Source organism: Columba livia, chromosome 18, assembly GCF_036013475.1.
Source record: "Columba livia isolate bColLiv1 breed racing homer chromosome 18, bColLiv1.pat.W.v2, whole genome shotgun sequence".
NCBI classification, from domain to species: Eukaryota; Metazoa; Chordata; class Aves; order Columbiformes; family Columbidae; genus Columba; species Columba livia.
In genome coordinates, this window is record NC_088619.1 from 13,649,690 (window position 1) to 13,671,617 (window position 21,928).

At 68.6% G+C, this 21,928-nt stretch overlaps 4 protein-coding genes and 1 long non-coding RNA gene across 13 annotated transcripts; 4 read left to right on the top strand and 1 right to left on the bottom strand.

Annotated features, from left to right (window-relative positions):
* Positions 1–731: 731 nt before the first annotated feature.
* ARL16 (ADP ribosylation factor like GTPase 16) lies at positions 732–2,182 on the bottom strand. 3 transcript variants are annotated; one of them, XM_065034285.1, is made up of 5 exons: positions 2,052–2,182; positions 1,792–1,849; positions 1,574–1,687; positions 1,260–1,375; positions 732–1,053 (listed from the first exon to the last, which is right to left on the bottom strand). In XM_065034285.1, exons 1-5 carry the CDS (start codon positions 2,138–2,140, stop codon positions 882–884), a joined length of 549 nt encoding a protein of 182 aa, XP_064890357.1. In that variant the 5' UTR covers positions 2,141–2,182; the 3' UTR covers positions 732–881. The 3 variants fall into 3 exon arrangements, with proteins under 3 accessions (XP_064890357.1, XP_064890358.1, XP_064890356.1); XM_065034286.1 differs by lacking the exon at positions 1,574–1,687; XM_065034284.1 differs by having other exon boundaries at positions 1,260–1,687.
* Positions 2,173–10,825, top strand: HGS (hepatocyte growth factor-regulated tyrosine kinase substrate). 4 transcript variants are annotated; one of them, XM_065034200.1, is made up of 21 exons: positions 2,173–2,307; positions 2,582–2,666; positions 2,991–3,066; positions 3,511–3,603; positions 5,371–5,494; positions 5,767–5,819; positions 6,336–6,404; positions 6,601–6,725; positions 6,951–7,029; positions 7,113–7,211; positions 7,589–7,684; positions 8,024–8,062; positions 8,151–8,294; positions 8,438–8,651; positions 8,833–9,005; positions 9,115–9,255; positions 9,328–9,508; positions 9,583–9,716; positions 10,039–10,155; positions 10,271–10,363; positions 10,434–10,825. In XM_065034200.1, the coding sequence occupies exons 1-21, from the start codon at positions 2,271–2,273 to the stop codon at positions 10,533–10,535; spliced, it is 2,274 nt and encodes a 757-aa protein (XP_064890272.1). In that variant the 5' UTR covers positions 2,173–2,270; the 3' UTR covers positions 10,536–10,825. The 4 variants fall into 4 exon arrangements, with proteins under 4 accessions (XP_064890272.1, XP_064890273.1, XP_064890274.1 ...); XM_065034201.1 differs by having other exon boundaries at positions 9,331–9,508; XM_065034202.1 differs by having other exon boundaries at positions 8,441–8,651; positions 9,331–9,508.
* A 91-nt stretch (positions 10,826–10,916) lies between these two features.
* MRPL12 (mitochondrial ribosomal protein L12) lies at positions 10,917–13,958 on the top strand. The gene is made up of 4 exons (XM_065034306.1): positions 10,917–11,288; positions 11,454–11,528; positions 11,605–11,736; positions 13,579–13,958. The coding sequence occupies exons 1-4, from the start codon at positions 11,058–11,060 to the stop codon at positions 13,693–13,695; spliced, it is 555 nt and encodes a 184-aa protein (XP_064890378.1). The 5' UTR covers positions 10,917–11,057; the 3' UTR covers positions 13,696–13,958.
* Positions 11,743–12,854, top strand: LOC135575675 (uncharacterized). Its single transcript, XR_010466904.1, has 2 exons — positions 11,743–12,379; positions 12,459–12,854. It is a non-coding gene; the product is annotated as an uncharacterized LOC135575675 (long non-coding RNA).
* Positions 13,959–14,152: 194 nt separating the features above from the next.
* Positions 14,153–20,704, top strand: SLC25A10 (solute carrier family 25 member 10). Of its 4 annotated transcripts, none has more exons than XM_065034288.1 (12): positions 14,153–14,309; positions 16,709–16,828; positions 17,001–17,115; positions 17,192–17,240; positions 17,599–17,640; positions 17,864–17,907; positions 18,299–18,369; positions 18,456–18,548; positions 18,728–18,805; positions 18,894–18,950; positions 19,360–19,456; positions 19,726–20,704. In XM_065034288.1, the coding sequence occupies exons 1-11, from the start codon at positions 14,220–14,222 to the stop codon at positions 19,420–19,422; spliced, it is 822 nt and encodes a 273-aa protein (XP_064890360.1). In that variant the 5' UTR covers positions 14,153–14,219; the 3' UTR covers positions 19,423–19,456; positions 19,726–20,704. The 4 variants fall into 4 exon arrangements, with proteins under 4 accessions (XP_064890360.1, XP_064890361.1, XP_064890359.1 ...); XM_065034289.1 differs by having other exon boundaries at positions 19,360–19,453; XM_065034287.1 differs by lacking the exon at positions 19,360–19,456.
* Positions 20,705–21,928: the final 1,224 nt, after the last annotated feature.

A 21,928-nucleotide genomic window follows, 5' to 3' on the forward strand; every position in this document is an offset into this window, starting at 1 on the left:
GTTTGGCGCGGTAGCACCAGCATTCGTTAGGGGTGGTGACGGCAGCCGGGGCCGCATGCGCTCCCCAGCACCACTGCCCGCCCGCTGGCTGCCCCGGCAAGAGAGCGCAGCCCCAGCCCCAGAGCCGCTTCCCCCATCCCGCCGCAGCAGCCCCTGGCCCGGGGACGCTGGTTGTGCCCACAGCACAGCCCTGGCGCCCAGGGAGGTTGTGCCGCGGTGTGCGCCAGGCCCAGGCAGCCACAGGTGCCCCGTGACTTGGCTCTTGTGCCGCGGGGTGAGGCCGTCAGGGCGGGTTATCGGTGCGGACACAGACACAGTTTATCGGTGCGGACGTGGGCCGGGCTCCCCGCGCAGACCCAGCTGTGCCCTGAGCCCAGGCCAGTGCTGGGGAGCAGCCGTGGGCTGACGCTGCAGCTCGTGAGACCCCCGCGCGGGGCAGCCCCGCGGCTCAGCCTGCGCTGGCTCCTGACGCCCACCCGCGGCCCCGGTCACCCGTGCTGCGGCTGCACAGCCCTGCAGGGCCAAAGCCGCGGGCAGGAGCCCCCGCACACACACTTGGTCTCCGCCCTGAAGCCGTTCCAGCCCCTGCCCCCGTGCTGCTGCCCACAGCCCCGCTCCTGCCCGAGTCGCCAGCACGGCCCCGCACCAGCCCGTTCTGGCCCCCGGGGCTCCTGCTCGTCCCTTCCCCAGAACGCCAGCGTTTCCAGCCGAGCACAGGGGAGCCGCCAGCCTGGAGCGTGGTGAAGTTTTTACTGCGACGTCCCGCGGGGCCAGGGCCGACGCCAGCCCGTGACCCTGTCCCGTCCCCAGCCCCGCGCAGGGCAGCTGCTCAACAGCCGCCTCGTGTGCCAGGAGCCGCCGGCGCTGCCACAGGGCTGGGGTCACCGGGCGTCCCCGAGCGTGGCCCGGAGCCACCGCAGGACGTCGGCCAGGCCGGTGCCGTCGCGGGCGCTGGTCTCCAGCATCGTGATGGGCTGCGTGGCGCAGGAGACAACGTCCTGCATGCGGAACAGCGACTTCATCTCCGCCAGCGACATGTAGCAGGGCAGGTCACTGCAGCGGGGGTCTGTGTCAGCCCACCGTGGCGGCTCCTGCCGGCACAGCCCTGGCCCGGGGCCTCCGCGGGCCCGGTGAGTGTGGCAAAGTGCAGCTGCTGCCCTGGGACACATCAGGCTTCCCCGGTGTCACCGATGAAGGGACCAGCGCAACCCCTGGGGCTGTCCCCACACACCCCGCCCCCGGGCGAGCCCCCTCCTCACATCTTGTTGAAGAGGACGAGGACAGGCACGGCGGCCAGCGGCGCTGCGGACAGCACGGACAGCAGCTGCACGCAGGACGAGGACACCTGCGTGGGGTTGGCGGCATCGACCACGAACTGCGGGGACAGAGGGGAGAGCGGCGGTGGGAGAGCCCGGGGAGGGAAATCAGGCAACCGGGGCTGAAATCGGGAGCCGCCTCCCCGCAGCAGAGCCGGAGCAGGGGCAGCCCCGGCCATGGGCGTCCCCCCGCCTCCCCCGGGCCGGGCCCGTCCCTGGGGCCGCGGCCGTCGGTGTCGGGTCCCGGTGCCGCTCACCAGGACAGCGCTGCACTCGCCGTAGTAGCTGGGCCAGATGGGGCCCATGCAGCCGCCCAGCTCCCGCAGCCTCGCCCGCCGCGGCAGCCGCAGGTCGCTCAGGTTGGTGCCCACCTGCCGGGACAGGCGGCTCGGCGGCTGCGCACGGGGCCCCCGGCCGCACCGGAGCCCGCACCGGAGCTGCCGGGCGGCTCACGGCCCCGCCCGGCCCTGCCTACCGTGGGCAGCGTGGCCGGGGGCGCGCCCAGCTCCGTGGCCCCGTCCTCGGTGCTCAGCTGTGCAGCGGGTTAAGGACACTGCGGCGCCTGGGGAGGGGACGGGGACGCGTCCCCACGTACGGACGGACGGACGTGCCTGCCTGCCTGCCGCCCGCCCCCGGCAGTCCCGTCCCGTCCCGTCCCGTCCCGTCCCGTCCCGTCCCGTCCCGTCCCGTCCCGTCCCGTCCCGTCCCGTCCCGTCCCGTCCCGTCCCCCGGATATGACGCAGCCGCCGCGCCACGAGGCTCTTCCCGCCGCCCGCCGCCCCCAGCAGCAGGCACGTGGGCACCGGCCGCCGCGCCACCGCCATCGCGCCCCTGCCGGAAGCAGCCACGCCCCTGCCGGAAGCAGCCACGCCCCTGCCGGAAGGAGCCAGGCCCCTGCCGGAAGCGGAAGCAGCCGCGGAGGGGCAGCGGGGCAGCCGGGCCGGCGGGGCAGCCATGGGGCGCGGTGGCGGCACCTTCGAGCGGCTCCTCGGTACCGGCCGCGGCTTCCCTCCCCTCCCCTCCCCTCCCCTCCCCCTCCCCTCGGCGCGGCGGGCGGGGCGGGGGCCGGGCGGCTGGCGGGCGCAGCGCGGCCGGGTCTCGGGGCCGCCTGGGCGGGTGGTGCCGGGCCCGGGCCCGGGCCCGCGGGAGCCGGTGCAGCGGGTTCGCGGGTACCGAGCGGCCCGGGGCGGCTGGCGGGGAAGAGCGAACGCAGCGGCGGGACGGGCAGAACCGCGTCCAGCGGCCTCACGGTCCGTTCCTTGCAGACAAAGCCACGAGCCAGCTGCTGCTGGAGACCGACTGGGAGTCCATCCTGCAGATCTGCGACATGATCCGCCAGGGAGACACGCAGTGAGCGCCGCGCGGGGTGCCGGGGTGCGGGGGCGCGGGGTGCGGGGGTGTGGGGTGCCGGGGTGCGGGGGTGTGGGGTGCCGGGGCGCGGGGTGCCGGGATGCGGGGGCGCGGGGTGCGGGGGTGTGGGGTGCCAGGGCACGGCTGGCGCGGCGCCCCTCGTGACGCACAAGCCGCAGGGCGTTTGTGCCTCCGGGGAGCCGCGGGGACGAGGGCAAGTGTGCCCCGCTGTCAGGGTGGGGGCGAGCAGGGGCCCAGCAGTGGGTGGAATCTCCCCTCGTATCCTCGGTTACCTCAGCTTGTGTGCTCTCCTTTCCCACCCAGAGCAAAATACGCTGTCAGTGCTATCAAGAAGAAAGTCAACGACAAGAATCCCCACGTGGCTCTCTATGCGCTGGAGGTAACGGCCCAAAGCGCGAGCGCTGCCGGGCTGGGTCGCAGGCCGGGAACTGCCGGTCTCTCCCCAGCTGCGCCACCTGCGCCACGTCCCCTGCCCCGCCTGGCGCCGCGCCGAGGGTTTGCCCGAGCGGCCGGGAGTTTTGTGACCGATCGGCAGGCCGCGGTTTTTGTTCTTGAATTCCACCTCAGCGTTAGGAACACCCACAGCTGAAACACGCTGTCCCTGCACAGCGGAGGTACAAAGGCCACCGAGCCCTCACTGTGTCACTTGCCCTTAGCCTGGCAGTGTCCACTTCTCAGGCTTCGCTGGCGCTGCCCTAACGGGACTCGTGGTTGGTGTGCCCATCTCGCCGTGCTGCTGCAGGGACCTGTGGCGCGTGCTGGGACCCGTCCTGAGCCACAGAGGACAAGAGCCGTGGGCTGATGTTGTCCTTTGCCCTTGCAGGTTATGGAGTCAGTGGTTAAAAACTGTGGCCAAACAGTCCATGACGAGGTGGCCAATAAACAGACTATGGAGGAACTGAAGGAAATACTCAAGGTAAATATCTCTGATTTTATTGTTTTTGGCTGAGCTTGTAGCAGAAGCCGCAGCAGCAGCAAATGTACACGTCCTCTCTTTCATTCCATTTGTATGCGGAACAGGAGGGATACAGGGAATGTGTTTCAGAAAAGAGCAGACTGTGTTGTGTGATGTGAAGGGTGCGTGCAGGGAACTCGGGAGTGCCTGCTGGGGGAGGAGTGTTGTGACAGCGACGGTGACGTTTGCCCGTGCTGTGGACTGGGGAGGGACGCGCTGCAAAGGCCCAGACGGTTTCCTGTGCGCGACGCTTTGCTTGGCTGGAGCCAGCAAAGGAAAACTGAGCTGGGCAGCGGTGAGGTGAATCCTGCCTGTGCTACCGCCTGAGGCACACGGGGAGGTCAAAACGAGCAGCAGCTTCCTCTTTACTTTGGCCATTTCACTGGCCTGTGGAACTGTTTGAGGAGCTTTGCAGGACTGCCAGGCCATTGTCACAAGCTCTGTCGCTTGCCAGGTTGATATAACGTGATGTCTCGGGAGCTCCGTGTGTTCTCCAGCTGGAGACTTCCACAAGTGAAGTGAAAATGAGAACTTGTCTCTCCAGCTCCCAGCCCCAGAACGGCAACGCCCGGGCAGCAGGTGCCCAGGTGACCCAGATACTCGGTGACTGAGCTGCGCGAGTCCCATGGCCCCGCGCACCGTGCAGGGCGGCTCTGCCGTCACCTTCCTGCCAGGGCTGACTCAGCTCCGTGTGGGATCTGCTGACACACGGCCGCGAGTGAGGTGTCACAGCGTGGTCACTCCAGCGCTGAGGAGATAGACGAGAACAGATCGGGACATTTTGTGGTTCTCTCCAGTCCTCATCTGCCTCGGTAGTTCCACAGCTGCCGCAGACCCGCTGTCCTACGCTTGCAGCTTTGCTGCTTGTGGGTGCCCAGGGCTGGTGAAAGGGCCGTAGTCCTGAGGAGGCTCAGGGCTATGACGTTTGTGGAGTGCAGGATTTTGCCAAGTCTTGTAGGAGTTTGGAGCTGCAGGAATTGTCAGGAAGTCACGCTGTGGCTGAGCTCTCTGAAACAGGAGCGTGGTGATGCTGCTGCGCGTCTGGGCGGTTTCTGCAGCAGCCGGTCATGTGAGTGCGTGGGTCAGCTGGTGACGCGGCTGCTCGGGGGCTGCCCGGGGCAGGAGCAGCCTGGCCACGTTCCCTCCAGCTGCTCAACCTGCGAGACGGGCATCCCGGCCTCCAGAGGGCAGGCAGCCCGGCTGTCCTCACCGCGCCGCATCCTGCGGTGGCTTTGGCTGCTCCGGGGCAGGACTCTGGGGCTGGGGGTGCTGACAGCGGGTACCAGCCCCGCCAGGCCCTGTGCTGCGACCTGCGTGGCCTGTCACCCGGGCCGGGGGGACGGGGCTGTGTCACTGTGGGTCCTGCAGTTTTCTGGGTGCGGGACGAGGTGCTCGTGTGAGGTGTCGAGCAGCCCGTGCTCGTGCCTGTGCCAGCCTCTGTGGGAAGTTTCTCAAAGCAGCGTAACCGCAGCCTTCCCAGGTCAGTCCCCACTCTCTGGAGGACGTTTCCTTGCTCGTGCTGTGGGTGGAGCGGGGAAGCCCAAGGAGCACACGGTCCTTGCTCTGGACTGCCCTGTTGCCGCTTTCTGGCAGCTCTTACCTCGTGCAACTGCTCTGAAGTCTCATTCCGTGGACAGTGTCTCTGGCTCTCTCCTGGGGGTTCACACCAGCCTTTGGGCTCCACGGGCTTCTCTCCAGATATTTTTTTTCTCCTCCCTTTCTGTGCAGCGGCAAGTGGAGACGAGTGTGCGCAGCAAGATCCTGTACCTCATCCAGGCCTGGGCTCACGCCTTCCGCAACGAGCCCAAGTACAAGGTGGTGCAGGACACCTACCAGATAATGAAGGTCGAAGGTGAGGACCGTGGGCAGAGTGGGGCAGACAAGTGGCCAAGCAGCTCTGGAGGAGCCGCGCAGGAGGAGGACTGGCTGTCAGGTCCTGCCTGGTGTCAGCCAAATCTAAACATGCTATACTGAGCTCCTTGGCGTTAATTGTGACGCATCACAGGCAGGGCCGAGCTGAGCTGGGCCTGTTGCGTGGCCGGGACCCGCGGCACGAGGGTGTTGGCACCACGGCCTCCCCGCGCACAGGAGCCCCTTCCCATGGGACTCTCGCTTCTCCCGCAGGGCACGTGTTCCCGGAGTTCAAGGAGAGCGATGCCATGTTCGCTGCAGAAAGGGTGAGCTCTGCTGCGGGGAGGCGGCGCTGCGGGACACACCTCACTCTCCTGTCCCGTCCCTGCTAACATTCTCCACTCCGTGCAGATCAGAGGCCTCGCTGGGTGCGTGATGCTCCAGCTGTCACACAGGCCGTTTCTGGGGTCGTGTACGGCAGTTCAGCCTAAAACTGCCAGAGGGAGGGGAGACGTGACCAGGACAGGGAGTTAGTCTCGTCCCCGACTGGGTGGCCTTCCAGCAGCACGGCAGTCTGCACCGGGCCACAGGGCGTAGCTGAAGCCATTGCTGTGCACACGTGTTCCTAGAAAACCTCTTGCTGACTGGGAAAGCGTTACAGTGTCTGGTGACATGAGAGGAGGTCACGTGCAGGGGTCGATATTTCCTGTTGAGCTGCAAACACTTCCAGTCCCCCCACTCAGAAGCGCACCTTGGTCAGCCCGGCAGCTCCGGAAGGCTCCATGCGTCGTCCTCCCTGGGGCCGCCGTCCCCTCCTCACACAACTTCCCTTATTCCAACAGGCTCCTGACTGGGTGGACGCTGAGGAGTGTCACAGGTGCCGGGTGCAGTTTGGTGTCGTGACACGGAAGGTGGGTGCTGCTCCTGCCCCTCGAGTTCCCCGTCCCGCGCAGCCCCAGGGCTCGTGAGGTTCCCTGCGCCCACGTGTGAGCACGTCAGGGCTGGGCCGCGGGCCCTGGGCACACGCAGGGAAGTGCCAGGAGCGTCTGAGTGATGTTTGCAGTGGTGAAGCAGCATCTGATGCGCTGATGTCTCCATCCTTTGCAGCATCACTGCAGGGCCTGCGGGCAGATCTTCTGTGGCAAATGCTCCTCCAAGTATTCCACCATCCCCAAGTTCGGGATTGAGAAGGAAGTGCGAGTCTGCGAGCCCTGTTACGAGCATCTCAACAAGTCAGTGCCCTTTGTGGTGTTTCTTTGCTTGTGACAGCTAGAACGGAGAGGGAACACCTGGTGTGAAGCCGCCTTCCTGCAGGGCAGAGCCAGGGTTCCCCAGCTGCGTGGGCGGGCTGGGCTCCTCTCCTGGGAGCGGTTATGGCTGTAGTCTTGTGCAGAGCTGGGGCCGCAGCGCAGAGGAAGGAGCGTTAATTCTGCTCCGTTGCCTCTTTCTGACTGCAGGAAAGCTGAGGGTAAATCTGCCGCCACCTCTGAGCTGCCCCCCGAGTACCTGACCAGCCCCCTGTCACAGCAGTCCCAGGTGAGCGCCGCCCCGTCGCTGAGCCAGTGACCCTGCCCTGCACCTCGCTCCCTCCACTGAGCTCCTCTCACCGCTGCTTGCAGCTGCCCCCCAAGCGTGACGAGACGGCTCTGCAGGAGGAGGAGGAGCTGCAGCTGGCGATCGCCTTGTCTCAGTCTGAGGCTGAGGAGAAGGAGAGAATGGTTCGTGCCCTGCTTGCCGTCGGGGAGCGGTTGTTGCCGTACAGCCCAGATGTGCTGGGCACCTCCTGGCTGCGTGGTGACAGATCTCCAGGCGTGTCCTGGCGTGAGCGAGTTGCGGGGCCCGCGGGATGAGGGGGTGGACGTGGAGCCAGGCAGGAGCTGTGCTGCAGCCCCAGGTCACGGCCACAGCCTGTGCCCGCGTGGGCAGCCCTGGGCACGCCGGCCCGCAGCAGCGGTACCAGGTGTGGGGCCGGCTCTGCTGGCTGTGCCTGCTGTCACCAGGAACTCGCCCACCGCGGTGTGCCCTGTGTGGTGCTGACTGGGTGACCTGAGCCGTCTGGACAGTCCCTGAGTTGACTGGTTTTTCTCATTCGCAGAGGCAGAAAACCACCTACTCCATGTACCCGAAGGCCGAGCCCGCACCCGTCACCTCGTCAGCGCCCCCGGTCAGCACGCTCTACTCCCCGCCCGTGGTAGGTCCCTGGGAGCCCCTGGTGGTGGAGTGAGGGGCTCGGGCTGCCCCGTGCAGCCTTCCCAGGCCGAGTGGGATCGAATCCCTGTTCTGAAAGAAGAGGTTTGCCCCGTTCCTGCCCTTGCTCTCCCACAGCACCGCTGTGTTTGCAGCTGGCAGTCAGGTGCCTCTGCTGCTCGCGGCAGCTGCCACGGCTCTGCCGAACGTGGCGGCTGTCACCAGTCAGTCTCCTGGTGCGCGGCACTGGGGGTTGTGCGTGGCCAAGGCTGAGCAGGACACGGGCGCGGGAGCTGCGGGGCTCTGCTTTCTCTGAACTGGATCTCTCTCTGTCTTGTTCCAGAACTCCTCTGCTCCCTCGGCTGAGGACATTGACCCGGAGGTGAGGACCCAGGGATCCAGGCCTTGCTAGTCCCAGGCGCAGGCTCAGTCCCAGCGGGGCTGTGGTGCTCATCTGCCTTCTCTTGCAGCTGGCTCGGTACCTGAACCGCAACTACTGGGAGAAGAAACAAGAGGAGGTTCGCAAGAGCCCCACACCGTCAGCACCCCTGTCCCTCACCGAGCCCGCCGCACAGCCGGGGGAAGCCCACCCCCCCCCGCTGGGGGTTGTTGAGGTAAGGGGGGGCCTGGACCCATCTCCGGCAGCTTCTGGGGGCGAGGAGCACCCAGCTCCTTCCCTCAGCCCCCCACACAGCACTGCGGGTTTGCTGCTGGCTCGGCAGGGGCGGCTGGGGCTGAGCGGCTGCCCGTCCCTCAGCAGCAGTACCAGAACGGCGAGTCTGAGGAGAACCACGAGCAGTTCCTGAAGGCGCTGCAGAACGCGGTCACCACCTTCGTCAACCGCATGAAGAGCAACCACATGCGGGGCCGCAGCATCACCAACGACTCGGCCGTGTTGTCCCTCTTCCAGTCCATCAACAACATGCACCCGCAGCTGCTGGAGCTGCTCAACCAGCTGGATGAGCGCAGGCGTACGTGCAGCTGCCCGGCGGGGCTGCGGGGCGCTGTCCCTGGGGAGCGGGGGCTGCCCCAAGTGCTGGGGTTTGGCATTCCCTGGCACAGCCAGCGCGGCGTGCAGGGGCGGTCGGCGCACAGGGCTGGTCCGAGGGCTCCGCCCCGAGGGGTCCCTGAGGCTGCCTCTCCCCTCCCCAGTGTACTACGAGGGTCTGCAGGACAAACTGGCCCAGATCCGGGATGCGCGTGGGGCTCTGAACGCGCTGCGGGAGGAGCACCGGGAGAAGCTGCGCCGCGCGGCGGAGGAGGCAGAGCGCCAGCGCCAGATCCAGCTGGCCCAGAAGCTGGAGATCATGAGGCAGAAGAAGCAGGTAAGGCAGCGAAGCATCGCGAGGGTCCCCAGGGCTGCGTCAGCCAGCCCACGGCGGGAGGGGACGCTGCGGCGTCCTGGCTCTGGCCATCACGGCCCTGTTCCCACAGGAGTACCTGGAGATGCAGCGGCAGTTGGCCATCCAGCGGCTGCAGGAGCAGGAGAAGGAGAGGCAGCTGCGCCTGGAGCAGCAGAAGCAAACCATCCAGATGAGAGCCCAGATGCCGGCCTTCTCCCTGCCCTACGCGCAGGTACGGCTGTTGGCCAGAGCCCCTCCTGCCCGGCCCAGGGGACGTGGCCTAAAGCTTCGTTTTGTCCCCCAGCAGCTCCAGGCCATGCCCGCAACTAGCGGGGTGATCTACCAGCCCTCTGGGCCCACCAGCTTCCCCAGCACCTTCAGCCCGGCCGGCTCAGTCGAGGGCTCTCCCATGCACGGCGTGTACATGAACCAGGCGGCGCAGGGGGGCTCGGGGCCGTACAGCGCGATGCCCGTCGCAGGGACAGGTATGGCGGGCAGCTGGTCCTGCGTGGTGGGGGCTGAGCGTAAGGCAGGTGCTTCAGTCTCTGCCTCCCCCCAGATCCCAGCATGGTGAACGCCTACATGTACCAGCCGGGTGCGGGCAGCGGGCAGGCGGCTCCGCAGGGGGCGGCGGTGCCCACCACCACCCCCGCCTACTCCTCCTACCAGCCCACAGCAACGCAGGGCTACCAGGCAAGTGCGGTGGCCTGCCACACTGTCACAGTGGCGCATGGCATTCTGCAGGGCCAGGGCATTCTGTGGGGTGGGTGCAACTTGCCCTGGCTCAGGGACGGGACCCCTGGGCGGGAGCGAGGGCTGGTTGGCCCCAGGTCTCGGGGTCTGCCGCTGCTGTCGCTGGGAGCGCGCTGGGGCCAGAGCCGGGTTTGGGCTTCCCAGGGGTGCGGAGGGAGGACTCCTGGTTCCAGGGGAGCAGGGAGGGCGGTGCTGGTCCTGGGGTGCTGGTTTGAGACGTGCTGTGGCTGCCCTCGCCGTCTCACCAGCCTCTCCCCTGCAGAGCGCGGCCTCACAGTCGCAGAGCATCCCCGCCATCTCACAGGCCCCCCAGGCGGGCACCATGGGCTACATGGGCAGCCAGTCAGTCTCCATGGGCTACCAGCCCTACGGCATGCAGGTGAGGGCACGTGCCCGTGGAGCCCCTCGGGCCTGCGGTGCCGGTGGTGGGGAGGCTGTGGGTTCCCCCGCCCTGGGGCGCTGCCGCCCCCAGCACCTGACCCGCCGCTCCGCAGGGCCTCCTGTCCGCGCTGCCGGGGCAGGACGCGGCGCTGAGCAGCCTCCCCCCGCAGCCCTACCTGCCCGGGCAGCAGCCGCTCTACCAGCAGGTGAGTGCTGGGGGTCCCGGGTCGGGGTGCTGGGGTGCGCTCGCTAACGGCCCCGCCTCCTCCCTTGCAGATGGCACCCGCGGGGGGCGCCCCCCAGCCGCCGCAGCCGCAGCCGCCGCCCGCGCAGCCGCCGCAGGGCAGCGGGGAAGCGCAGCTCATCTCCTTCGACTGACCGCCCGGGGTCCCGTTAACACTAACTGCACCGCCCCGCCCTGCTGCCCCCGTCCCTGCCCGGGGGCGTGGGACCAAGCGTCCGGCCGGGGGGCGGCCCTGCACCCCCGGGCCGCTTCCCCGGGCCCCCCGGCCCGGGCAGGACCCGCCCGGTTCGCCCCGTCCCGCCCCGGTCCCAGCTGCTCCTCCCCCACCCGCCCCTGCCGGGCCTGTCCCCGGCCCCGCCGCTCCGTGCCCGCCCCGTGCGGGGGACACCGAGTGCGATCGGTGACAATAAAATGTTCTGAACGAGCCGCCGGTGTCTGAGCAGGGAACGGGCCGTGGCCGGTGTGCGGAACGGGAGCGCTCGGGGCGCGCCGTGTACCGGGTCCAGCGAGTCCTGGCGGACCCAGCGGCTAGAGCGCCGCCTCCTCCCGCCCCACCATCGAGGCGAGGCGCCGGGCCTAGAGCGGCTGGCGCGGCGCGGGGGCCGCCGGAACCATCGAGCGCGGGGCAGAGCGCCGCCGTGTCCTCTGCGGCCGCCATGCTGCCCGCCGCCCGCGCGCTGCCGCGCCTGCCCCGCCGCCCGCCGCCCGCCTGGCGCTGCGGGCCCGCCCGGCCGCTCGGCACGGCCCGGGAGCGGCGCTCCGAGGCGCTGGCCGGGGCGCCGCTGGACACGGCCGCCAAGGAGTACTCGCCCAAGGTGCGGCAGCTGGTGCGGGACATCGCGGGGCTGACGCTGCTGGAGGTGGCCGACCTCAACGCGCTGCTCAAGGTGGGTGGCGGGGCGGCCCGGCTCCCCGGGGTGGGCCCGGCTCCCCGGGGTCGGCCCGGCTCCCCGGGGTGGGCCCTGCTCCTCGGGATCGGCCCGGCTCCCCGGGGTCGGCCCGGCCCGCGTGCGCCGCCTCACCGGCCGCCGCGGCCGCTGCTCTTCCCGCAGGAGACGCTGAAGATCCCGGACGTGGCGGTGGTGCCGGCGGCCGCCTCCCTGCAGCCCTCCCCGGCGGCTCCGCAGGTACCGGGAGCTGCGGGCGGGGGTCGGGAGCGGGGCCGGGGCCCTGGGGGCTTCACCGAGCCCTGGCTGCTTGCAGGAGGAGGAGGAGCTCCCGCTCAAGAAGGAGAAAACGCACTTCACCGTCCGGCTGACGGAGCTGAAACCCGCGGACAAGGTGAAGCTGATCAAGGAGGTGAAGAACTTCGTGCCAGGAGTGAACCTGGTGCAGGTGAGCGGGGCTGCCGGGGCCGCGGCCCCACCGGGGGCTGCAGGACGGTGCCGGGGGAGCCGGGAGCCCTGTGCCCAGGCCAGCGCTCCGCCGTGCGCGCCCCGGCACAAACGCGGGCAGCGCGCAGAGCAGGAGGCGGCTGTGTCTGCTTGGCGTTTTTTGGAGAGGGTTGTTCCCTTCCCGCCCTGCTGCAGCCGGCAGCTCAGCCCTGGCAGAGGCGATGGGCTCAGAACAAAGACCTGAGGGTCCTCTGTGCCAGTCCCACTGTCTCTGGGTCTAAGAGCTGCGGTGAGCTGTCCTGGAGAACTCGGGAGCAGCCAGAACTCCTCATTACAGCTGTATTTGGCTTGCCTTCCCCTAAAGGTTTTTGCTTTTTCAAGGTGTATGGACCTTAGATGAGTTTCTGCATGAGGTTTCTCTACGTGTCTTTCAGTCCGTGCTTCCAGTGCTTTCCAGAGCTCCTCTTTTTGCAGGTGATGCTTTTTCCTTTGTGCCTTTCACAGTCCCATGCAGTGTCTGAGCTCGTGCCCTTGAGCAGTGCTGTAGTTTCACCACGAAGCGTGGGCGATACAGCGATACAGCTGCTGCTACAGGAGCATTCAGTGTGCTTCGGTTCTCCGCTGGATGGTGCTTTCATGTATTGGTGATTATAGAAGCGCTTTCTATTTATCCTGTTGCAAGGAAGAAATGTTGAGCGTTGTAAAATCTGCTCTTATTTGTAGCCTGGGATATCAGGATGATTTGCAGGAAATCTTCTGACCCATTCATATTGCTGCATTGCAAAGCGAACGGTTTGATAACAGAAACTCCGGTGGTAGAGATGCGGGTCTCCTCGGCCCGCTGGGACGACGCGCTGGGTGCTCCGGCAGTTTGTCCGTCACCAGTCCCCAGCAAACATTAAAATACCGCAGCCTATAACGGGCTGATCAGCGAATAACTAAAATCTGTCTGCAGAAGTGAAGCTCAGCCAGTTTGGCTCAGCACGCGGAACCCGCCAGGCGCTGGTCACGGTTGCGATGCGGTTACAGGTTGGCGAATGCAGGTTATTGCCGGTAAACTTGGTCAAGTGTGACTTACCTGACATTTTGGTTAAAATACACACACACAAACCAAACCTCTACCAGGGGTTGGTTAGCTGATAGGTTTTTATTGGAAATTTGCCATCCAGTTGAGGGGTTTTCATAAGATTTGTAGGGAATATATTCTTGGCCCGTAAGGCTGTGAGTTGTTTGGAAAAGCAGTTGTAGAAAAGCCTTTGGTCGTTGGGCGCTGGTGCGACTGGAGCAGGACAGCGCTACCGGTACAGCCTTGCTGGGACCGGCACGGCGTCAGCGCCAGCCGGGCTGGAGGCCGTTGTCAGCTCTGGAGCGTGTTCGGGGCTGGAAACGCGGCTGTGCCGCGGGCCCTGCTCCCCGTCCTGCCGCGAGGGCCGGGCGGCCGTTCCCGTGCACCGGCCGCTCTGGAGCGGGAGTTCAGCGCCAGCGAGCCGCGGTCTGAGGAACGTCAGCCCCGTGGGGCCAGCGGCACCGGGGCACGCCACCGCGAGGCGGCTCCGAGCGCGTCCCCAGCACCTCGGACCAAGGCTGCACAGTGTGCGATGGGAGGAATTTACAGACGCTTACTCACTGACAAGGGTCTCCCCGGGCGGCCGTGGGTGTGCCGTCACTTGCAGTCAGGCTCGAGTGTCTTCCAGCAGCATGTGCTGTCGTTCAAGTAAAAGTCCTGGGTTTTGGAGCGGCCACTGAGTTTCCCGGTCAGCCGCGCAGGGCTCAGGCTCTGCCAGCTCTGCCAGCCTGGGCACCCGCGCCGCTTCACCAGTCTTGACCTTTGTCCCCCCCGCAGGCCAAGAAGCTGGTGGAGTCCCTTCCGCAGGAGATCAAGGCGAACGCCTCCAAGGAGGAGGCAGAGAAGATCAAAGCGGCGCTGGAGGCGGCGGGAGGGACGGTGGTTCTGGAGTAGCGGCTCCGGCGCAGCGGGAGGGACTGGTGCGACGCAGCCGTCGCCGCTGCTGCCTGCCCGGGCACCGGCCGCTGCCGAGCCGGGTCCAGACGCGTCCGAGCGCGAGACGGCCCCTCATCTCGTGGTGGGAGCGCTCTGCGGCAGCGATCCGGTGCAGGAATGCTGTACGGTTTGACGGAGCTGCTGTCTAGTTCCGGCATCACAATGGACTCTTCATAAATGTCGAAAAATACCTGTAAAATGGTTAAAGTCTCAGAATCAGCCCCCCGCTTGTCCTCTGGGCTCCGCGCGCGTACCCCGGTGGCTGTGCTGCCCGCGCCGCTGCACCGCGCAGCGCCCCCGCCGCCGCGCTGCCTGTGGGTGCCGCTGCACGGGCCGGCCTGGCCTCCCGGTAGTTATTCGCCGTTAACGGGAGAGGCGCGTTGCCCGGTGTGCGGAGCGGCCGGCGATCGGCAGCGCGGTACCGGGCGGGGCGGGGCCTGCAGGGGGCGGGGCCGGGGCGGGGCCGGCGCAGAGCGGCGCCCATGGCGGAGCGGCGTGTGTCGCGCTGGTACTTCGGCGGCCTCGCGTCGTGCGGCGCCGCCTGCTGCACCCACCCGCTGGACCTGCTGAAGGTGGGGCCGGGGAGCGGCTGCGGGGGACCGGGCACCGGCGGGGGGAGCGGCTGCGGGGCACCGGGCACCGGCGCGGGGAGCGGCTGCGGGGGACCGGGCATCGGCGGGGGGAGCGGCGGCCGGGACCGGGAAATGACTGGGAGGACGGCTGTGGGACCGGGTCGGGGTGGCGGGGACCGGCAGACGCTATGCGGCAGCCGTGAGGGACCGGGGACCGGTTGTGGGGCCGGCTCTGATTGACCGGCCAGCGGCTCTGGGGCAGCCGGTAACGGCGGCGCGGGGCAGGGGAACGGCTGCGAAGGGCGGCAGCGGGTGCCGGGGAACGGCCGGAGGGGACCGGGGAGCCGGTTCTGAGCGGCCGGGCTGCGGCTGTGAGGACCGAGAGCGCGGGGATTCGGCCCGGGGCTCGGGGAGGAGCCGGGGACGGGCGGGGGCAGCGCGGGGTGCCGGCCCGGGAGCTGCGGGGTGCGGGGGTCATGGAGGACACCCCGGGCAGCCCTGCCCCAGCGCCTGTGCACGGCCCGGCGGTGGCTCCGGGGCCGCGGCCTTGGACACCGGCCCACTGGGCTCCGTGTCCTCGGGCCAAGATGTCACCGAGGCTCTGCGGCCAGCCTGGCATCCCCGCTCCCGCACAAAGAGCGCGGCGAGCAGCCCGGCGCTGCCAGCGCCCACGGACGGGGCGAGTGCCAGCGCTGCCCGGAGCCCTGTGTGCCGGCCAAGCCGCGGGCAGCCGGGCAGGCTGCGGGGGAGCGGCAGTGCCAGCCCGGGCTCTGCCGGCCAGTGGGCAAGGCTGGGGACAGGCAGCCCCTTCCCACCGCTCCGCGTGGAGACGATGTGCTGGGCGTGGGCCCTGGGGGAAGCTGGCCCTGGCAGGGGGTGCTGTCTGCCCGGTGCTCGGCCCGTTGCCGGGCCCGGCTGGCCCTGCCTGCCCAGCGGCGGTGGCTGGCAGCCCGTGGGAGCTCGTGTGGGATGCCCTGGCAAGGCGCTAAGCAGGGGAATTAGTCTGGCACACGTCTCTGGTCTGTCTCTGTCCCTGAGCCAGCGTGACGGGTGTGACTTTCGGGCTGTGACCCGCGGATGCGCAGCCCCGTGTGCCCCGCAGCCGTGAGCAGCCAGGGCTGGTGCCTGACCACTGAACACGGAGCTACCTTTGACCCGAGCTCCCCGGCAGCCGGGCTGGTGCCAGGTGCGGGGGAGCACGAGGGGCCTCGGGGCCTGGCAGGACAGGGGTCCAAGGGCACCTCACAGCACCTCTGGACCTTGGCCCCGGCGGGAGGCCCCAGCTGGCCTGAGGGGGCTGGTGCTTTGCCGGGACGCCTGGGCTGGCACAGTGCAGCCGCTGGCCGCCCACGGGCTGCCTGCCCTGCAGCGGTGACCACAGTGCTGGCTGGCCTGTGTCCTGCCCTCCCGCCTGTGCTTCCGCGGGGCGGGCAGGCAGCAGAGGCGCCAGGCATGGCTCCGGTGTACCTGCCTGCGCCAGGCTGTCCAGCAGCTGCTCGCCCAGCTCCCCAGCACGCCACAAGCTCTGGTCCCTGGTGCCCGAAATCCGCCTGCCGGGGTCAAATGCAGGTTCTGTTCCCTGCAGCTGCCCCGCGCGGGACACAGAGGCTGCTCCTGGCATCCCGCAGCGTGTCCCACGCTCCGGCCGCGCTGGGGCTTCTGTAATGGGAGCCGGGCCTGGCCGCCCGCCAGCGGCCCTTTGCTCTCTTTAATTTGATCTGCCGGGGCCTTTGACTGACACGTGATTTGCACAGAATGGGGCCAGGCGGGCGCACCCCGAACGTGCTCCGACACCGACCGGCACGGCTGCTCCATCCCAGCCAGCCCGCGGTCCCGCGGCCACTTCCTCCGGCAATGGCGGGAGGTGCTGGGTGGGCGGGGAGGGCAGCGCCCGCTGTGCCCGGGAGCTGTTCCGAGCGGGTGAGCAGGACTGTCCCGCTGCTGCGCTTCCTGCGGCTGGGGAGGAGGGGAAGTTACTCCGGAGGCCTCGCGCAGCAAGGGCACCGGGCAGCCGGAGGTCACGAATTCACCAGCCTCGTCACGGCCCCGCTGAGCAAACCTGCACTGGTGCTCACTCACTCCTGTGCTGCCGCGGCCTCTCAGAGCGTTTCTCGGAGGAGCAGGCACCGCCGCTTCACCTTGGCGCGCACTGTGAGGCCCCCAGGCCGGGCAGGCGCCTCGGCACTCGTCCTGCTCCCGCAGCCTCCGCTGGGCTGGGCCAGTTTCATGGTGCCGCTTAGGTGAGCGGAGCCTGGAGCTATTGCTGTTTGCAGGAAACCTCCTGCGTGAGTGCTGGCTAGTCACCCGACGAGCACCCGGCATGGCCAGCGCTGCCCGGCGCTCTCCCGTTGCTGTCCGGTGCTGAGCGGGTGCGCTGACGCTGCCGGACTCTGCCCCAGGTCCACCTGCAGACGCAGCAGGAGGCGAAGATGCGGATGATGGGGATGGCGATGCATGTGATCCGCACTGACGGCTTCCTGGCTCTCTACAACGGGCTCAGCGCCTCGCTGTGCCGGCAGGTGAGTGCTGCCGTGCCCTGCCGGCCCCTGCTCCCCCGAGGCCAGCACGGGGCTCCTGCAGCGCTGCCCCCCGCGTTGTGCAGCTGGGCTGGAGCTGACAAGCTGCCCGAGCCACGGGGCCGGGGCGGCAGCACCCAGCGGGACACAGCGGCTCATTGTCCCTCTCCTGCAGATGACGTATTCCTTGACTCGCTTTGGCATCTACGAGACCGCAAAGAACCACTTGGACCAGGGCAGCAAGGGGCCTCCCCCCTTCTACCAGAAAGTGCTGCTGGGGGCAGTGGGAGGTGAGTGAGGGTCCCACAGCCCCGGGCTCCCGCAGGCTGGAGGAGCCCCCTGACCCCGGCTCTTCTTTGGTCACAGGTTTCACTGGTGGGTTGGTGGGGACCCCGGCCGACATGGTGAACGTCAGGTCAGTCCTGCTTGTGTCCTGGTGCTGCTGCTGGGGGAGGCTCATGGCTGGCACGCGGCAGCAGCTGGGGCGGTGGGATGGTCCCCGTGCTCCTGACCGGGCTGCCCATGGTAGCGGCCCCGTCCGTGGAGCTCTGCACCGCGAGGGACCAGGGTTGTTCTGCCCCTCAGTGGCAGCCCCAGCCCCAGCCCCTCTCGTGGCCGCCGGGAGGTGTGTGGCTGGAGGCAGCTTTCTCGTCCCTTTGCGCACAGACGTCGTGACCCGTCTGCTGGGGCGCTGCCCGCGGCCCGGAGCGGGGCCAGGCGCGGCCCGGGTCTCCGGCGCAGCGGCCCCGCTCAGCCCGCTCTCTGCCCTGCAGGATGCAGAACGACGTGAAGCAGCCGCCGGCCCAGCGGCGCAAGTGAGTGCGGGCGGAGGCAGAGAGGAGGGGTCGGGACGTGCGGGGTCCGTGTGGCCGCGGGGGGGCAGCACTGCACCGGCAGCGGGGCTGCACCGGGGCCGTACCGGGAGCACCGGGGCCGGGGCTGCGGCCCGGGGAGCTGCGGCTGCCCGGGGGGGCGGCGGGGCCGCCGGGGCGCCGGGGAAGCTCCAGCCCTGACGCCGTCCCCTCTCGCTCCTTGCAGCTATTCTCACGCCCTGGACGGCATGTACCGCGTCCTCCGGGAAGGTGAGGCCGTGCCAGCCGGGCAGGGCGAGCGCGCCTGGGCTGTCCTCGCTGGCACCGGGAGCGGACACCGGGCGGCCGCGGAGCCGCGGGTCGGGCAGCGCCCGGCGCCTCTGAACCCTGTGGCGCGGTGGGGCCGGCAGCCTGCCCAGCGTCCGGGGGAAAGGGAGACCTGCTGCTGTGAAAGGCCCGAGAGGGTGGAGCAGGTGGGAAGGGACGAGCGCGGGGAGGAGGTGGTGCTGCTCTCCAGGATTCCCCTTACCCGCAGCCCACTTGCTGTTGCGTGTCTCAAGCGCTGATGTGTGAGGGGCTGGGACACTGACCGGAGGCTCATGGGGGACAGGAGGGTGAGTGGCGTCCAGGACTGTGCAGGTCCCAATCTGTCTGTCCACAGAGGGCCTGAAGAAACTCTTCTCAGGAGCTACGATGGCGTCCAGCCGAGGGGCCCTGGTCACCATAGGGCAGGTAGGACAACGGTGCAGGGCAGCAGGTGATGGAGCAGTCCCCGGCGAAGAGAGGGGACGTGTCACTAATATGCCATGTGTCCACAGATCTCCTGTTATGACCAGACCAAGCAGCTGGTTCTGGCGACTGGGATCCTGTCAGACAACATCCTCACTCACTTCCTGGCCAGCGTCATCGCTGTGAGCCGGGCTGGGTGCGGGAGGCAGGGCCGGGCTGCCACAGCTGCTTCTCAGGCCCGGGGTGAAGCAGGGCCGGCACACAGGCTGCTGTGGGGCTCTGGGTCCCTCTGGGCACCATGGCAGTCCTGGCGCCCAGGGCTCCTCCGGCCGCCGCCGCTGACCCGGCTGCCTCTCCCCAGGGCGGGTGCGCCACATTCCTGTGCCAGCCCCTGGACGTGCTCAAGACGCGCCTCATGAACTCCCAGGGCGAGTACCAAGTGAGCAGTCCCTCCTGCCCGCCTCCCGCCCCCTTTGCGCGCCGGCCCCTGCCTCCCGGCGCCTCCTCATCTCTCCCTGTTGCTCTAGGGTGTCACCCACTGTGCCATAGAGACTGCCAAGCTCGGGCCCCTCGCCTTCTACAAGGTACCCGGCTGGGGACACCTGGGATGGGCTGGTGGGGGGCAGCGGGGGGACCTGGGCTGGGAGCAGAGTTGGTGTCCAGGACGGTTCCAGGCAGGAGGCCCCCGGGCTGCGCTGCCTGTGGTGCAGCTGCTGCCGCGTCACTCTCGGTCTGCCCGTCCCCGCGGCGCTGCCGCCCGGGGCCCAGCTCGCCCGCCAGGCTCCCACACGGGCTGTGGGTCTGGGCAGCGCGGCCCCAGCACTCGGTTGGAGCTGCCGGGCCGCAGACACCGGGCAGCTCTGGAGCCCTACGTGCCCAGACTTGGTGCAAACACCCCGAGTTCGGTCTCACTCCCGGGATGGCCCCGGAAAAGAGGTTTCGCACCTGAGGTCTCTTCCAGATTCTGCCAGTCAGGCATTTTCCCTGTTACAGCCTGTCCGCTCGTCCTCTCCAGGCAGTCCAGCGCCCTTCCGAGCCAGGGGCTGCGGGATCTGACCCGGGCTTCTCCTGAGATTCTGCCTACGTGGTGGTGATGGCAGCGCTGCTGTGTTTGCGGGCAGAGGGGTTGATGCATGATGCTGAGATCTGTGTGCGCTGCGCTGGCTGTGGTGCCTCCCGCACTGCTCCGCAGTCTCTGCCTGCACCGAGGCCCCGGCTCCCGCAGCTCGTGCTGCATGCCCGGCCAGACTCCCCCGTGCTTGCCGGCCCCCGGGGGTCGGGCTCCCGGCACCCTCGGCCCTGACGGGGAAGCCCAGGGCCAGCCACACGCTGACTCCCTTTTCTCGCTGCCTCTTCCAGGGCTTCGTTCCTGCTGCCATCCGGCTCATTCCTCACACTGTCCTCACCTTTATCTTCCTGGAACAGCTGCGCAAACATTTTGGGATGAAAGTGATCACCTGAGTAGGAGGGACAGGACCCCACCTTGCCCCAGGGGGGTGAGCGTGCGGGTCACCGCTGAGACCCCAGAACCCCTCTTCTGTCTGGGGCCAGCACCGTTCCCCTTGTCCCCACTCCTGTGCCTTGCCAGTGCCTGTGACCAACCAGTCCCAGACTCTCCTTTCCTCTCTCACCCCCGTTCTCAGCATCTGTTACCTCTGGGATATTCTTGGACCTCTTGTTCCCCCTGCACCGTTCGTTTGGGGTTTTTCTGCTGTTTTCCACTGCCCTTCTGGCCGCGAGTCCTGCCCCAGGCTCCCTCAGCCCTGTCCCGTGTGGGCCGCCGGAGCAGGACTGCCCTGTCCCGGGGAGGGAGACCCATCTGGCCCCGCGGGGCTGGGGGCGATGTCCGTGCTGTGGCGGGGGCTGTGCCGGGCCGCAGGGGAGACACCGGCTCTGCCCTGGAGCCCTTAGCGCCCCTGGCCCCACGCTCCTCCGCTGGGTCCCTGTTCTGCTTCCCGACCCCCAGACACCCCCTGCTTCCACTTGCCAAACCTCCCCCGTGCCCGCTGGCTGCTGGGCTCTTCAGGGATCGTGCCTCGTACCAATGACAGAGCAGGGACCCTGGGGGTGATGGCAGCGGCCCGGCAGGGCCCCCACCTGCCCCCAGCCCTGCTCCCTCGCCTGCAGGGCGCTGACCCTCCCCAGCCCCAGGGGAGCATCCGTCCAGCATCGCCCTGGGCCCCCCCAGCCCCGTCTGCCCGCCGGCCCCCCTCGCCCTGCCCACAGGGGCTGCGGGCACCAGCCCCTCTCCATGTGCACCCCTGCATGTGGTGGCTCCGAGGGATCAAAGAACTGGAATATCTGTGACCTTAATATACATTAAACAGTGGAACAAGCACAGGGCCTGGTGTCCTGCTCGTGTGGGGGAGGCCGTGCCCCTCCCGCTGGGGGCCCAGGCTTGGAGCTGGGCTCCCCAGGAGAACAAGGCGCGTGCCCCTCGGCATTGCCCCGAGCAGGGGCCTGCACGCCTTTCGGTGCCCCAGCCGGCCCGGGGCGTGTGTGTGCCTGGGCTGCCCGTCTCCCGGGCCAGCGCTGCGCTGGGCTGTGCCCGGGCTCAGCGGAGCGGGCCGGGCTGTGCCGGGCGCCTGCTGGCGCTGCCCCGGCGCGGGAGCTGCCTGCGGGATGTGACACTAATTGGGCTCCAGCGGGCGGAACGGAGCCAGCCTGCAAGAGCAGAGAAGTGAAAGCTCGTCACCTTAACGAAGTCTAATGATGCTGGCTGGCACTGCTGCCTTGTTCCTGTGCCTGGATCTGTGTGAGAGCTGTGGGCAGGTGAGCACGAGGCGAGCTGAGCCCTCTTTTCTCGTGAGGGGCTGGGGGCTGCCCGGGCTGTGGTGCCTTGTGCCTTTGGTCACCTCAGCACCACTTCCAGGGTGACGGGTGCTGCTCTGCACCCGCAACAAAGGCCAGCGCAGAGCCGCAGGACACTGTCCTGGCCAGTGGCAGAGACATTCCAGCCCAGCCATGGTCCTGCGGGCTGTCCCAGCCCCATGCTCCCACCGCTCGCACACCCTCTTCCCACGTCCCTCACGGCAGCTGAGCAGTGCCGCGGCCGCCCCGGCAGGACAGCGTGTGCCAGACGCAGCCTGGAGCACGGCGCGCCAGCAGCTCCGCGGTGCGGGAGCACCTCTTATCTCTGAGCATCGCGGACCGAGGGGCCTCGGCCCTGTCAGCAGCGCGTAGCAGCCGTGTTTGCGCTCGCCCCACAGGTCTCGCCCTGCCCAGGCCTCTGCCCACCCCAGCAGTCACCCCACAGCCTGCACAGGGCTGGGGCTGCTGATGCCCCCCCACAGCCCCGACCGGGGGGTGCGAGGGCTGTGTCCAGGGGGTGCAGCTGTGAGTCTGAACCTCCCCAGTGCTGGCGGGGCACCCGCGAGCGCCAGCATGTGCCCAGGCGTCTGGGCCGCTCTCTCCACACCCGCAGGGGCTTCCAGCGAGCGGGACCCTGCTGGGGGGCTCCCGGAGCCCCGTGCTGCAGCCAGCTCCGGGGGCAGGGCTGGCCGGGTGCCAGGTGGGAGGACGCTCGGTGTCCCCGAGCTGTCGCAGCTTCCATGGCCGCCGC

Coding starts and splice junctions, on each gene's coding strand:
- HGS (XM_065034200.1), top strand. CDS start 2,271: ATGGGGCGCGGTGGCGGCACCTTCGAGCGGCTCCTCG. Junction 9,509..9,582: donor GATGCCCGTCGCAGGGACAG/GTATGGCGGGCA, acceptor GCCTCCCCCCAG/ATCCCAGCATGGTGAACGCC. Junction 10,156..10,270: donor ACCAGCCCTACGGCATGCAG/GTGAGGGCACGT, acceptor GCCGCTCCGCAG/GGCCTCCTGTCCGCGCTGCC.
- ARL16 (XM_065034284.1), bottom strand. CDS start 2,140: ATGGCGGTGGCGCGGCGGCCGGTGCCCACGTGCCTGCTGCTGGGGGCG. Junction 1,850..2,051: donor GTGGCGCGGCGGCTGCGTCA/TATCCGGGGGAC, acceptor ACCCGCTGCACA/GCTGAGCACCGAGGACGGGG. Junction 1,688..1,791: donor CCCCGGCCACGCTGCCCACG/GTAGGCAGGGCC, acceptor CTGTCCCGGCAG/GTGGGCACCAACCTGAGCGA.
- SLC25A10 (XM_065034287.1), top strand. CDS start 14,220: ATGGCGGAGCGGCGTGTGTCGCGCTGGTACTTCGGCGGCCTCGCGTCG. Junction 18,370..18,455: donor CCCTGGTCACCATAGGGCAG/GTAGGACAACGG, acceptor ATGTGTCCACAG/ATCTCCTGTTATGACCAGAC. Junction 18,806..18,893: donor ACTCCCAGGGCGAGTACCAA/GTGAGCAGTCCC, acceptor CTGTTGCTCTAG/GGTGTCACCCACTGTGCCAT.
- MRPL12 (XM_065034306.1), top strand. CDS start 11,058: ATGCTGCCCGCCGCCCGCGCGCTGCCGCGCCTGCCCCGCCGCCCGCCG. Junction 11,529..11,604: donor CCTCCCCGGCGGCTCCGCAG/GTACCGGGAGCT, acceptor GGCTGCTTGCAG/GAGGAGGAGGAGCTCCCGCT. Junction 11,737..13,578: donor CAGGAGTGAACCTGGTGCAG/GTGAGCGGGGCT, acceptor TCCCCCCCGCAG/GCCAAGAAGCTGGTGGAGTC.